Source organism: Gobius niger (genome assembly GCF_951799975.1).
Source record: "Gobius niger genome assembly, chromosome: 20".
Lineage (NCBI taxonomy): Eukaryota > Metazoa > Chordata > Actinopteri > Gobiiformes > Gobiidae > Gobius > Gobius niger.
This window is the reverse complement of record NC_136871.1, coordinates 10,865,038-10,878,947: the sequence shown is the minus strand read 5'-3', so window position 1 is coordinate 10,878,947 and position 13,910 is coordinate 10,865,038. Positions and strand designations below refer to the sequence as shown.

Sequence of the window (13,910 nt, the reverse complement as noted above, 5' to 3'; positions counted from 1 at the left end):
CAAAGTTAATGAAACAATAACTACAAAAAGGGGTAATGAAATAATAAAAAGCTTTATTTCCAGCAGTTTATAAGGTCCTGCATGAAGAGGCCACATGGACATTTGACATCAGCAACTGGCAGCAGCAAGGCTCGAGAGTTTCATCTTAGCGTCAGGGGGCACAAGCACTGGGGTTAAAAAGGCAAACGTGTCAACATTGGTAAAGATTATTATCATAAAACTTCACCAAGACCAAAGCCTTGTGGTGTCATTTTGAATCAAGCCCTTCCCTTACAGCAGTCCCGTTCCTTACTTGCCGCTATATCATTCAACATTACAAATCTGAAGTGTACATATCTATTAGTCATCACTGTGCTGAGCCTTGCCTTCGGGTCACGCTCGGCTCTGACAGGTTAAGGCCATAGTTTTGAACAGTGTGTTTGTGTGAAGAAGTGTATTAGGCACTCGGCTAATCGGTTACAGCAACATCAAAAGCTCTACTGGCCTTCATCAAATAACTAGAAAAGAAATCAGAGTGAACAGAAATCAAATCATGACACAAAACACAAAATAAACATCATGTATAGAATAAATATATAATATTTACACATTGCTTTGTGTGCTTTTCAAAAATAAATAGACATTGCATGACTTGCCCCATAGAAGTATTAACAACTATCGAACAAAGAGGCGAAATGCTGGCACCAGGTCAGTTTGAGAGTGAAGAGGATTCTAGTGTCACAGCAGCGCCCTCTGGTGTCCATATGAAATAGTACAGTACATTCTGTTTCTGTATGATGTTTCTGAGCAGTGGGTTTTTCATAAAATCTTAACAGAAGAAATAGTCATTACAATTAGCAACATTAGACAAAAAGGAAAGAATAAAGATACGGAATAAAAAGTAATTATCTAAAATAATTCATTTTTTTTTACATATTTGATTTCGATGAAAAATATTCAAGTTTTTGCACATTCACACTATGTGCCCTGCACATGCATTCAGCTGGCCCCACTAAAACAGCACAGTGTGACTAGCTTTGATAAGCATGCATCACATGCAGAGTTCAAATAAGACTTTGCCTTTGGGCCGACGCCTGTACTTGGTACAGTCTGTTAAATGGCTGTAACATCCGCTCACTGTCGCTGTATGTATTGCCTTGAAACTCACATTCACTCTCATGGTCTGGTGGCCCATTCTGTTGAGGAAGGTCACGTTAACTTTAACCAGACACTGATGACATTTAAATATTTTTTACCTAACACGTTACAAAAAGAAACGTTTCCATTTTTACTTTATCTGCTAAATAATATATCCTACTATCACAGGCTCAGCAAATTTTGCATAGATTTAGGCGTTTCTGGCTTTGACATCAAACAGTATGAATGTGACGTGTTATGTATAGCCTGAGCACAGATTGATGCTCTGAACACATGTACTCTCTAGGGGCGAATGGGGACAACAGCTGTCATCAGGTGGGACAGCCTGTTACACACTAAAGTACACTACCCTCTTGGCATTCTCAAACAGTAACAAGCTTGTGCCTATGAAGTACACTATGTTCCCAGCCAGTGTTCTTCATGCTGCACATGTTTTAGTTTATTTTGTAACTACATAAGAAAGTATTACACCTGTGGGCTGACGAAGCTGCTGGGAGCAAGTTCTGAAATGAACAATTTTCTCACCAGATTGATGCTTTAGAGTACACAGGAGGCATTATTCCTGCTTTTGTTCAATGTCCAATTAGAAAATGGCCGTTGTAGCGGTCCCCCAGTACAAGACTGTAATCAAGTGAGTGTTCTGCTGTAAAATCCTCCATCATGAGAATCTACAGCAAAAATATAGCACTTGGTGATTAAGCATTCCCTGCCTATGTTATGTTAAAAAAAAATTAGGCAACTGTCCCCATTGAAAAATAATGAAGACAAGCCTTAATCACAATACACGTCATACTTTTGTACAATGAAAGGCCATTAACGGAAGTAGTCTGTGGGCTGGATTCAGAAAGCCTTCTGCAAAGAATGGTGCAGTCAAATGCCCTGATATCATTGAAAGCCAAAAAAGAAGCATCATGGGAGCTCTTCCACATGAAGCCTGCTGAAGAATAGCCCTTTCTGAGGACGTTCAGGTAAAAAGGACGCTTTGTTGCTGCCATAAAAGCACAGTGATTTATAGTCATTTGTGCGTTTGTGTGCATTCAGTTGCCCAAATTGGTCTCCTGGTCTTCAATGAAGAAACGCATGTGGAAGCAAAGGGCCAAGAAGCCGGTCCCGAGTAGGTCACCAAGAGCAGTGAGGTATGGTATAGAGAAGTTATCAGGGTCCATGCCTCGGCCCCACATCCAGTGTACCATCCAGTCAGCCAAGTAAAGCAGGATCACCACCTGAAACACAAGTGTTCATGAGCACTCACACACCCACATGACAGAGAGCTGGGACACACGCCTGTACCTGTAACAGGGCTGCGGCCAGATAAAAGCCGATGAAGAGCGGTGTGAGTGTGGTGTGTCCCCCCCTCAGTGAGTTGATGGTGTACAGGAAGACCAGGTGTCCTGGAGCAACCAGCAGGAAGAGCACCCGGGCTGAACGTGAGTTCACAGCTGAGGAAAAACAGAAGAGCCTCTCAGCAACTTATTTCATGTACAGCTATTTGTTCAACAGAGATCATGTGTAAACTTAGACAGAAAAAACAATCAAAACTTACAAGAGCCAAAGAAAGTAACGCAGGGTGTAGGGCACTTCCTGGGGGTGGGGTTTGGGTCCCCGATAGGTAAAGCATTCATGTGTAGATAGGTGGAGATCCGACTAGCCTGGACCGCCACAAGGTTTCCTCCCACACCTGGGACAAACCAAACGCACAGTCAACACCTGTAGAACTGTTTCTGAAATGTACATGGTTACTATGTGTTTTTAAAATGGTTTCTCTTGCATTATATATAATGAAGCTAAGGTCGAAGCGGGTGAATACCAAGATGGGAATCGCATGTGAGAATATCATGTTCTGAAAGCTTGGATCAGAAGTGACAGTCAGTGATTACTGTTGTTGTCAATCAGTCAAGACACTTCTTGACTGATTGTAATGTGAATGAATGAGAATGTCTCAAAACAAATAAAAATATAAATAAAATAACATACCATTGATGACGGGTGTGAAGACCGCCATGCCGGCAAAATTTGGATTCGTAACCGTTTTGTCAAGTATCAGACCTCCAACACTGAAGATAAGCAAAAGTAATTACTATCTATAACAGTATGGCTTAACATTTGAGCCCACCGCTCTGACATGCTCTACCTGCTGATGGCCATGGCGATGATGACAGGCTCCCAGCCGCAGTAGAGCACTTCCCTTGTGGAGGGGATCTTCCTGGCTATGAAGATCCACAGGGGGCACATGGCCACAAACACCGCACACACCAGAGGGTTGGCGTAGTCATTGTACTCTGTGAAGCAAAAGATTACACAAGATAGGTTTAGTTATATGCTATTATATGACTGTTTTATGATCTCCGTGTCATACTTGAGATTGTACGAATTTCCCTCACATGTAAGTCTGGCCTGTTGGAGGCAGTGTAGCTGCTACACTTTGCCTGACTGTGTGTCATACCTCTGAAGTAGACAGACCACAGAGGGAATGTGTGAAAGCTCCAGACACCAGCTGTGTTTTTGTGCATCTGAACCCAAAATAAGCCAAATGAGCTCAGTATAGAGCTCGTTGTGGCATGAGCACAGTTCCAAGATTTAGGTCAGGATGTTTCAAAGACACAAGTGTCTGTGGTTTTAGGGGGAAAAGTACAGTTTGGTGGACGTTGTGCTGATAATGATGTACAACCAAACCCATCTCTAACCCCACATTCTAGATATATGCAATCTGTCTATCTAGGGACTGGCGCATAGTTGGCAACATTTTTTAGATGTATGAGCATGTGGTCATTTGAGTAAGTGCCAAAGTGGATGTCTTTTTTTTCTTTAAGTTTATGTCCTTACCTAGCTCTTTGTAGAGCCCAGTGGAGATACCAGAGAGGAGCGACAGTGTGATCAGGTCTCCCAGACTGGCTGCGATGGGCGTGGCTACATTATCCGGGTTAATGCCAACTTTTCTTGATGCAATGATGACTCCGATCATGATAAGACCTGAGGGTCAGCAGAGACATAGGACATGTTATGCACATCTACAGTATGTCATATTGTGCTTTAGTATATTATTGTTCCTGCTAAACCATGGCCTTGAGCATGTGTCTTAAAGGGCAAGGGGCACTTACATTGAGCAATAGTAGTAGACATACCTAGCAGCAGAGAAGCAATGAAAGCTGTGGCCACACTGGAGGCACACAGCAGCACTGCATGGCCCAGTCTGAAGTGCCCCTCCGGGATCCAGCCAAAGATCACTGCAGCAATGGATGCCAGGAAGCCCACCACGGTGGCCTGAACCTGAAAAGATCATCATGGACTCAGTAATGTGACATATTCTAAATTAGTGCCATTCTGGATATTTTAGAGTTCCAGGTGCTGCACAACTGACTATGACTTATGGGCTTCATATGCACAAAATGAATGCCTGCATTACACATAGAGTAAAGGCGAGGCAACATGAGCCCATGAGAGAGCATGCTAACCCTAAATAGCTCCCTGTCATTGATTAAAAGTGCAATATTATATAACCACAACCAGATCCTTTACCAGGGATGACCATATGGTTTATGCAATATTGCATCACAAAATAAATGAGTCTGATTTGGGGAGTACAGACAAATACACTAGTGCAGTAGTGTTCTTCTAAATTAAAGAGGTTTGTGAAAACCTCTTATATTATGTTGATTTGGTCGGGACTGTGCATGTTAACACTCTCATTGACCCTGGCCTCATTGTACATGTTTTAGTGGTAGAGGAAACCGAAGTACTCGGAGGAAATTCCCTATGCAGTACCTGAGTGGACAGACAACTTGACTTGACTGGGTTAGAGAGAGAAGAGCTTTTTTACCTGAATCAGGGCTAGGTTCCCCATGATCATCTTCCACATGTCCTTGGTGGTATCCATCTGGCCAATGTTCGCCTGGAAGAGAGCAGCACATGGGTCACATACTGCAGTGTGCACACGTCCATGTGCGTGCGTGTCAGTGGCCGGCTTGTTGTTTGTTGTCTTTTCAGCTGTCGGAACAATAACATGCCAGTTCTCTGGACAAAGGTGCTTTGATGGCTGAGTCAGAGCGGCCAGCAGCACTTATCTCATCTGTCCTCTCGCACACTCGCGCACGCTCTCGTCTCATGCTCAAGTGGCAGTGCCTACAGTGACCCACTGTTTATCCAGAGCACTGATCCTCCAGCTCGTCCACAGCCACAAACAGACAAGTCCCTCTGTCTGTCTCAGTTACATTTGCAGCAGGAACTGCAACATCTGGGCACATTCCGCCTTTGTGTGGAAATAGACCGTGGTATAAACTTCTTTTTTCTTAAAACATCAACCCACAGTAACAATCCAAAAAGGAAGCAATGTGAGCAATATTCACTCATAAACGTCTGTGGTTGTTTTCAACAAACAAAATGTTTAATTGAATAGTTCCAAAACAGTATGCGGTATTGTGTGGGGATTTCAGTGAGTGGGCATTGTCAGTCATGAAGTGAAGACTGGTAGGAGGAGAAGTTTATTTCAGTGATGCAAGTGAGAAAAACTGTGGAAAATGAGGATAACAGTTGAAAAGAAAAGACATGTCAAATCTCCCATAACCCCCAGTGTGAGCGATTATATGATTTTTTCTTTTTCCATTAATAAGCACATTTGGAAACTTACAGTGGTCTTAATCTGCTGGTAATTAGCGCTGATGTGGAAATAAAGGAGGTTGTTCTAGAGCGAGAGCTTTGGAGCCAGTTTCAACGTCATGTTTGATAAAGTATGTGCATCTATATAAAAGATGCAGAAATGGTCAAAAGGGTTTGTATTGACTACACACTGGTATTGCTATTGAGAATGTTGATACAAGTGTAAAGTGTGAACTGGGTAATGTGGCAGTGTCTCATGCTGCAGGGCCATGGCTAGAAATGCTAATCAGCTTTGTCAGTTGTTTTCCATCGGCCAGTGGAAAGAATGTGAGGATTGCTGTGCTTTAAATGAACACCTGACTAATTCTGTAATGCCTATTTACCTGTGGTAGTGTGAACCTGGAGTTAACAGAGCTGTTTGGCAAACCAAGAACAATTCATCACATTTCATATGGACAGGTACAATCTTGTTTATAAAATGGGTTATAGAAATAAAGTTGGATTGGAGCATGAGAACATCTGTCTAATCTGTATTTTTCTAAGTGATATATATTTTTGGTAGCCAAATCAAACTATATTAAAGTTTTGAGCCTATGTGGATATCAGTCTGGAGATAATGGTCAGTGCAATTGAGGCAGGAATGTCACTATCAGGTGTGTCCAAAAGCCAGATAACCTTTGGCAATATGACCCAGGGGGTTAGTCTCAGGTAAAGAGAGCAAACAGACGGGTAATGTTCAGACAAGCAGGTGATTGTGTGTCCCTCACCGCTGTGGACAGTCGAGACGCCAGAGTCATCTCCAGGTTTCCTTTGAGACCGAGCAGTGCCGGGACCAGGATGAAGACCTCAGACACCTCCGTGAACACTGTCCAGTGCTGTACAAAGAAACACACAGGACATTAAAGACAGCGTTCTTCGCAGAGCTCACAGAGTGTGGAGCCGTATGTATGAGCTGGACCCAGAGCTCATACATACATAAATGTGGAGCCCTGTGCTCAGGACAAACAAAATAAATAAAAATTAACTTGGCATAATAGATATAATAATTGGAATATTGAGTCACAAGCTCTTGGACAGAATGTATAGCTCTCAGTCAGTGCATCTGTGCTGTGCCTTCCTGACAGTTCATGTGCTGATAGCAGGTTTGTGGCTGCTGTGGCCAGATACAAAGCCATTGCAGAGACATAGTTCATTGATTTTTGTCCAGTAAAAGTGCTTATCATTGGAACAGTTCCCAAAGGCCCACAGCACTTACTGTCCGGCATGGCCCGGGATGAATCAATATTCACATGACAAAGACAGAGAAGGAGAGAATGTGTTTGCAGAAAAAGAGAATCTGACGTCTAGCACATATTCATGTTTGACTGTAATGTACCCCTCTGGCTCCACTCAACACACTGTTTGTGTTTATAGTTTTGTCCCAAAGGCTGCATTGTGTTAACTCCTGACACACCAATAGATTACACACAGTTCATTCAAATGTTGAGCCAACCAAGAAGTCTTGTGAGCAGTTCTCCTCTCTTCAGTGTTGCATGTTTTCAGCCTTCCTCTGTGCCTCTCCAGCGGCCTCGGCACCATCTCCCTCTCTGCTCCCTGTGGTGATATATGTTGTTGTCTCCATGGACCGCTGGCTGAAGGCCAATCCAGCCCTCCTTCCCATGGCCACCTCCTCAGTTCTAGGAACTTGAGTGGTCAACCCCAGCCCCTCTGTGTACAGCTCTATAGGAGCTCTGGTATGTATGTCCCACAAGGGTCAGGTTGCCCAGTTGAGTAACATGTCCCTGTTTTACATGTGGTGATTATACTTGCCATTCAGAGGGGGAAACTGAACCTGATGGCATGCAAAATCCTTGCGACTGTGGAAGCATCACAGATGGTACAGACATCACAAGACACGCGGTGGTGTCAACTACATGTTGAGTTTGTAAAATGATCAGTGGAATCTAAATTTGGGTTAACTGTGGGCTAAAACCACAAAAAAGTTCTTAATATTTTGAATACAAATAAAACAGAGCATGTGTACATTTGTCATGCTAAATCAGACATTTTATTTTGAAAGTACTGTTATATTCATAACAATTGACAGTATGTCCAATAAAGCTACAACCACGCAGATTCCAGTCAAACTTCTGACAATGAAAGTCGAGCAAAGGCCTAGTGCACACAAAACATGCCAATTCAGCAAGACACCCGCATTTCAAATACACATACAATAATCATATATTATTGAATAAAAAATTCAAATTAATCGGAACTGAATCTGAATCAGTTCAGATTAATTTAATTAATCTGAACTGAATTTTCTTCAGCCGGTGAAAGTCTGTCCTTTTCTCAAACTGAGGTCAGCAGGGCCTTTGCAGTAAACATGATGACTAACTTTGAGGGAACAAGCCCACGCTCAGGCTAAACTGCGGCTCTTGCATGAAGCCACCAAGTGGATGTGGTCAGACATAAACGGTGTGCAGTGGGCAGTAGAGAGGCCTGGCTGGTGTCAAAGCTTTGTGTCTACTATGATTCCTGTTTACTAGTGCTCTTATTTTTAGACTGTTTGTTTATTGTGGTTGAAGCGCTGTCCCATTTTTCTAGTTAATTTTCTTGTTATGTCTAGACACAGCACCACATAGACTTTGAGACAAACACATGCACATAAGGGCTGTTGTTTCCAAAGGTTTTAAATTCATATTCTGTTTTATTTCTTGGTGCATCTGATGAGAAGAATTCCCAAAAAAGATCTTCAAACTATGTGTAACCTTTAGCTGAAGTAACCTCAGAGGCCCAAAGTCCTGAGTTACTGGCATTTGGTGTTGGGCGAGATGGGGTGGGGGGTGAGGGCTTAGGGCAGTCTGCTGCCAAGTCACTGAGCACAACTATGCAGACACCTTAACCCTCCATACCACTCTGAATCATCCATTCTGGGCCAAGCTCTCGTGGAAATGAGGCCAAATGCTGTGTATGTGGATGGTCAAGCGACTTATGTTAAAGTGGTCACTTTTCACTTTTTTAAAAAGGACAAAAACATCTAACTTGAGCTGCCTCTTCAGCCACACTGTGAATAATTAGAGACATTTACTTATTTGCTGAGTTTTCAAGCTGATGCTTAAAGGAACTGAAATTGTTTGACCAGCTAATGAGAAGCAAGGTCAGGAAGATAAGCTTTGTTAGCCTTTCAGAGTCATTAAAGGGTACAATCTGTTTTAGCATGACCATGGCTCATTTAGTCAATTGTTACTCGCAGTGGGCTGAAGGATAAAGGGTGGGCACTTGGAGTTTTAAAACAAAATGGTTCAATGTTTTGGAAACTAGAGAGACCAGAGCAGCGGGGTGTCCAAGTGGAGACCTCAAACCTCTGCATTCCTGGATTAGCGAGAATACCTAACCACAGTGATGCAGTAATAGATTATTGTTTGTTTTGGCTTGACCCAGAGGCTGCCTTATCAGGTGTTCAGAAACACTCTTATTTCTTTGTCTGAGCCGAGTTACTGGAGTCCAGTATGTCTTTGCATGTTCCCAGAGTGCCTGCACTGCCTCCGGGCAGTCTGACACCTCCAGCTTTATCTTCATCACACTTTGTCACTCATGACCTGTCAGTTCTGTTAGCTACAACCTGTTATATGAAGCATTATGAGCATAAGACACAGTCCATCACACCCTGTTATACCCAATAGAATTAGCTAAACAAATCCTATACTGATAGATTTTAATTACTTACAGAAAGATATATAAACTCTGTCTCCCAATTCTGGAGACCGTTTTGAGAGGGAGAGTTGGCCTATGTTGTGTTAAAATTTGTGTCAGTGGCACTACCAAGTCACATCAATAACATCCAAATTACCTCAAGAAGGCAAACAAAAAAACTTCTGAATTTTCCGGAATCTCTGTTATGTCCCAAACTGTTAGTTATAGTTTTAGTTATTGTTAACCAACCACTGATACTTAACTATAACAATGTGTATTATTAAATAATGACACTTTACTGTGTATTATGGTGCCATATTAATTTTTGTGTGAATTTAGTTAATGCAGGGCACATTACTCACCTGTACAATGTCCAGGACCATCCCAGCTGCCACTGTCCCGAAGCCAGCCAGCAGGAAAGGGAAGACCACCTGCAGTCCGATGGAGAAGGACGTTTCCTTAAGGGGGACTGGGGGCTCGGGGCTCTGGTCCATGCTGGTGTCATCACTCTCATTGCTCTGGCTGGCATTCTCCAACAAGGCGTCCTCCTCACGCTGGCCCTTGGCGTTGGCCAGGCACTCAATGGCCACCACCATGTCGGGCCTCTCTTCATCCTCCCCATTCTCGTTGGCTCTCTCTGGAAACGATGTGACTTCTTTGAGCTCAAACTCACCCCCTGTTTCAGGGGCCAGCTCCTCGGGGTCCTTGGTGAGGATGACTGGGTGGACTGAGCAGTTGGAGTTGAGGTAGGCTGGTGTCAGCGCACCTCCCTCCTTCTTCACGTCAATGGCCCCAGAAGACATGTCTATGTCGGGGAGTTTGTCCTGATCTTTTGACCAAAGTACCATGCGGAAGCCTTTGGAAAGCTGTTGTTTTAGTCCAAAAGGTATGCTCACCTGGTCAGCCCTTGGATAGTTCTGGCCCTTTGATCTGGTTTTTAACCTGGCCAATTCAACTTATTTATCCCATTAAAAAGGCTTACTGGTAGAGGTGGTCACTTTTGTCTGAGAAAAGTGCTGTGTTGAACAAAAACTGCAGCAAGGCACATGCAGTTGAGCATCTGCCGTGTTCCTGGCGGTGCTTTGGGAGTAGAATCAGTATGTTCTCCATTCACTGCAAGGTCTCTTGGTTCGGCAGGTCACAAATACAAAGAGGAGACTTTCGAGTCCGAAATGACAGCAGAAGGTCACTCTCTGAGTTTGACCAAGGCTGAGTCAGGTGCAGAGTGCTCAGAGAGCAGAGTGGATTGGTCCTCTCTCAGCCCAGTGAGTATGGACTGGAAGTGTCTCACCTTACAACACGTGGCTGCTGGGAGGTCTCCAGAGGAGATATTTAAAGGCCAGAAGAAGGATTGAATTACCAAGATGCGGAAAAGTACTTCTCCAACCACATGGAGCAGTCACCTGGAAAACAGGGGCCTGAGTTTAGTCTGCTGAATAATTGTAGAAAAAGTCTATATAGGAGACAACCGTTTCCATGGCAAATCTGGCATCCATCTTGTGATGGTCTGATTAGTCAAACTGTAATTAAACAGTTGTATTTTGTTGACCTCACAACAAGGGGAAGTTGGTCTATCTTTGGCAGTACATCCTGTCAATGTGAATATGAATATTAACCCCTTAATCACTGCACTGGTCTGTTTTTTTGTTTTTTTCACATTTCTATGGCTTTTATGACTGCACGCCTATATACTGTATAGAAACAATCCTCATTAAATCCACCTTTTCGAACAAAGGCTTTTCATTGTTGTGCAAAACATGCATTATTTAAATCATTTAATATATATATATATTATATATATATATATATATATATATATATATATATATATATATATATATAGAGAGAGAGAGAGAGAGAGAGAGAGAGAGAGAGAGAGAGAGAGAGAGAGAGAGAGAGAGAGAGAGAGAGAGAGAGAGAGAGAGAGAGAGAGAGAGCAGGTAATCACATCACCAGAGCTGGACAGTTCCAGCAAAAGTCTTATACAGTTCCATTGTAGGTGTGTGCAAAAATCTCTTTATTATATTTTGATTAATATTTTTCTTTCATTCTTTATTATTATTATATTATTATGATTATTATGATTATGATTATTTTCAACAACTGTTTATTTAATGGCTATGATTGAAAAGATTGTGTGAGGTCAAACATGCAGAGAGAGGAGCAAAACATATTCATTATATTAAAAGTAAAACGCCCAGCATCATCATCTCACGGAAGTACAGGGCAAGTTCTTTCAAAGTAAGACTAGGATTTACGAAGGCACCGTCACAGTTCAACAAACTATTAGACGCATGTTTAACCTGCCTTTACTGAAGATAAAACCCGATGCAGACTACGGGCTACAGAAGGTTCGTGTAGGCTACGTAATTTTGGACATATTTTGGAAAATTAATCCGAAGTATCTCGAGAATGAATGTTCTGCTTCATTAGATGAAATGTTATTCACGTGGCCTACCTGAGAAATGGTCTGACCACACGAGAGGCGAAGAGCTAATAGGTAGGGCCTATGTTGAAATGATAGTCGGTGCTTCCGTCTAAACTGTGCGTCTTGACACAGCTCACTGCCCGCATGTTGCGACATCCGCAGGCAGCCTCTGCTTTTACCCGCTGAAACAATCCTCTGCTTAGTAGTCAAGACCAATACTGGCCGAACTCAACATAGCAAAGGCGTAAATTAGTGCTCCCTTGGTCAGCGCTGAATAGGCAAGCCCTCCTTTCTTTTCTACTGCTCATTTAAGCAAGGCCAGAGGGCTCTGTGTCCCAGCACCGGCTAGAGCCCGTGTCACTGCCCTAAGTCCACGATGAGGGGAACACATGAGAATGAAGGCTGAGTAAAAGCCTGTCATCCTGTACTCTTTATGTGAGCATTATCTCTTTTACGCACAGTGCATCTGATGCCGAATTCCGCTAGATGCCTGGACTAACACGTGGCCGCCTCATTGTAAAGAACCCCCCTGTAATTACCTGAAGAAATCAGCGCTGATCAGGAAATGTCAAGGCTCCGCGACTGTATCCACGCTTCTCGGTATCGCGTTCGGGATGAAGGTGTGGGCGCTGGTGCGCACACGCGCTCTAAGTACCGGCTCTGCACAGCGGCCTTAATACTTCTCCACTGTTAATGGTTAACCCTCTCTCTTCGACCGTCCCAGAGTCGTTACATTGCACCGTCCAGTGGCCCCCTCCGCCTAGCTGCTTCTTGCGCATCTACAGTATCGCCGTCCGGTGCAGGGGGCCACCAAGCTACAAGGCGGGCCCTCCCTCCCTCCCTCCACACTCCGCTGACGTACACCCCTCCCCTCCGCTGCTCCACATTGCTCAGCCTCTCATCTCCCCTTCTGCCCTGTGCGTGGAAACTTATGCCCGTGCGGTGCCAGTCTCCACAAGCTGCTAATTTACCACCACGACCCGAGATCAGAGTTTAAACTTAACACTAGCCCCAGATTTCTCAATGAATGCACGTACAGGCTGAGCGAGTAGCACCCTCGAGGAGGACGGATGGTCACACATTGACCAAAAAGTCTCCATTCTTCTGTTTTCCACTTGCTCTGTTCCACTCTTCATTTGTTAATTAGTAAAATATGTAATTCATCATTTTGGCAGAACTTTGCATGTCTATATTTAATGTTCTTTCCATTCTGGAAACTAAAATATCTGTAGAGTAATACTCATTTAATAATACACTCTTACTATAATCGAAAAGTTAAATCATCGACTTTTTTCGTTTTGATAAAGTTCAGGAAATTTTTCTTCTAGTCACAGAAGCTTCTTCTTAGCTTTAATAAATTTAAAGGTGCTTTATGGCATTATGGAACTTTTTATGTGTAAAAACACCTTTGTATTAATGTAATTACTTGAGCTTTTCATGACCCAGTGGCTGTATGGCACTTTTAATTCCCATCACAGTGGCCTCTTGACAGCCACTCGAGGCACCTGGTGAAAAACTGTTTTCCATTTGAGAAACATTGCCAAGTTGAGGCCAATTTTATCCAACTCTGATCTAGAATTGGTGATTCATGCTTTTATCTCGTCTCGTTTAGATTATTGTAACTCCTTTTTTACTTGTTTTAACAAACCGGCTTTGAATCGTCTTCGAATGGTTCAAAATGCTGCAGCGCGGCTTTTAACAGGATCTAGCAGACGGTCACACATTACTCCCATTTTATCCTCGTTGCACTGGCTCCCCATCAAATTTCGAATTGAATTAAAAATTTTAGTTTTGACTTTTAGAGCGCTGCATGGCCAGGCTCCCAAATATGTATCTGACCGGCTGTGCCCTTACTCCTCCGGTCGCACCCTTAGGTCCTCGGGCCAGAACCTCCTCACTGTCCCAAGAACCCACTTTCAAACCAGAGGTGATCTGTCTTTTGAAGCCGCTGCTCCTAAATTGTGGAATGACCTTCCTTTGGCGCTACGTACAGCTGACTCTGCTGATTCCTTCAAAAAGCAGCTAAAGACGCTGCTTTTCAGACGAGCTTTTAGTCGACAAGGCTGTGATTGTGATT

The 13,910-nt window shown here is 43.2% G+C and overlaps 1 protein-coding gene across 1 annotated transcript; it reads right to left on the bottom strand.

Annotated features, from left to right (window-relative positions):
• Positions 1–1,709: 1,709 nt before the first annotated feature.
• On the bottom strand, positions 1,710–12,644 carry slc41a1 (solute carrier family 41 member 1). The gene is made up of 11 exons (XM_079579204.1): positions 12,373–12,644; positions 9,768–10,808; positions 6,498–6,605; positions 4,955–5,026; positions 4,260–4,404; positions 3,961–4,107; positions 3,269–3,416; positions 3,112–3,191; positions 2,681–2,815; positions 2,428–2,576; positions 1,710–2,360 (listed from the first exon to the last, which is right to left on the bottom strand). Exons 2-11 carry the CDS (start codon positions 10,251–10,253, stop codon positions 2,175–2,177), a joined length of 1,656 nt encoding a protein of 551 aa, XP_079435330.1. The 5' UTR covers positions 10,254–10,808; positions 12,373–12,644; the 3' UTR covers positions 1,710–2,174.
• Positions 12,645–13,910: the final 1,266 nt, after the last annotated feature.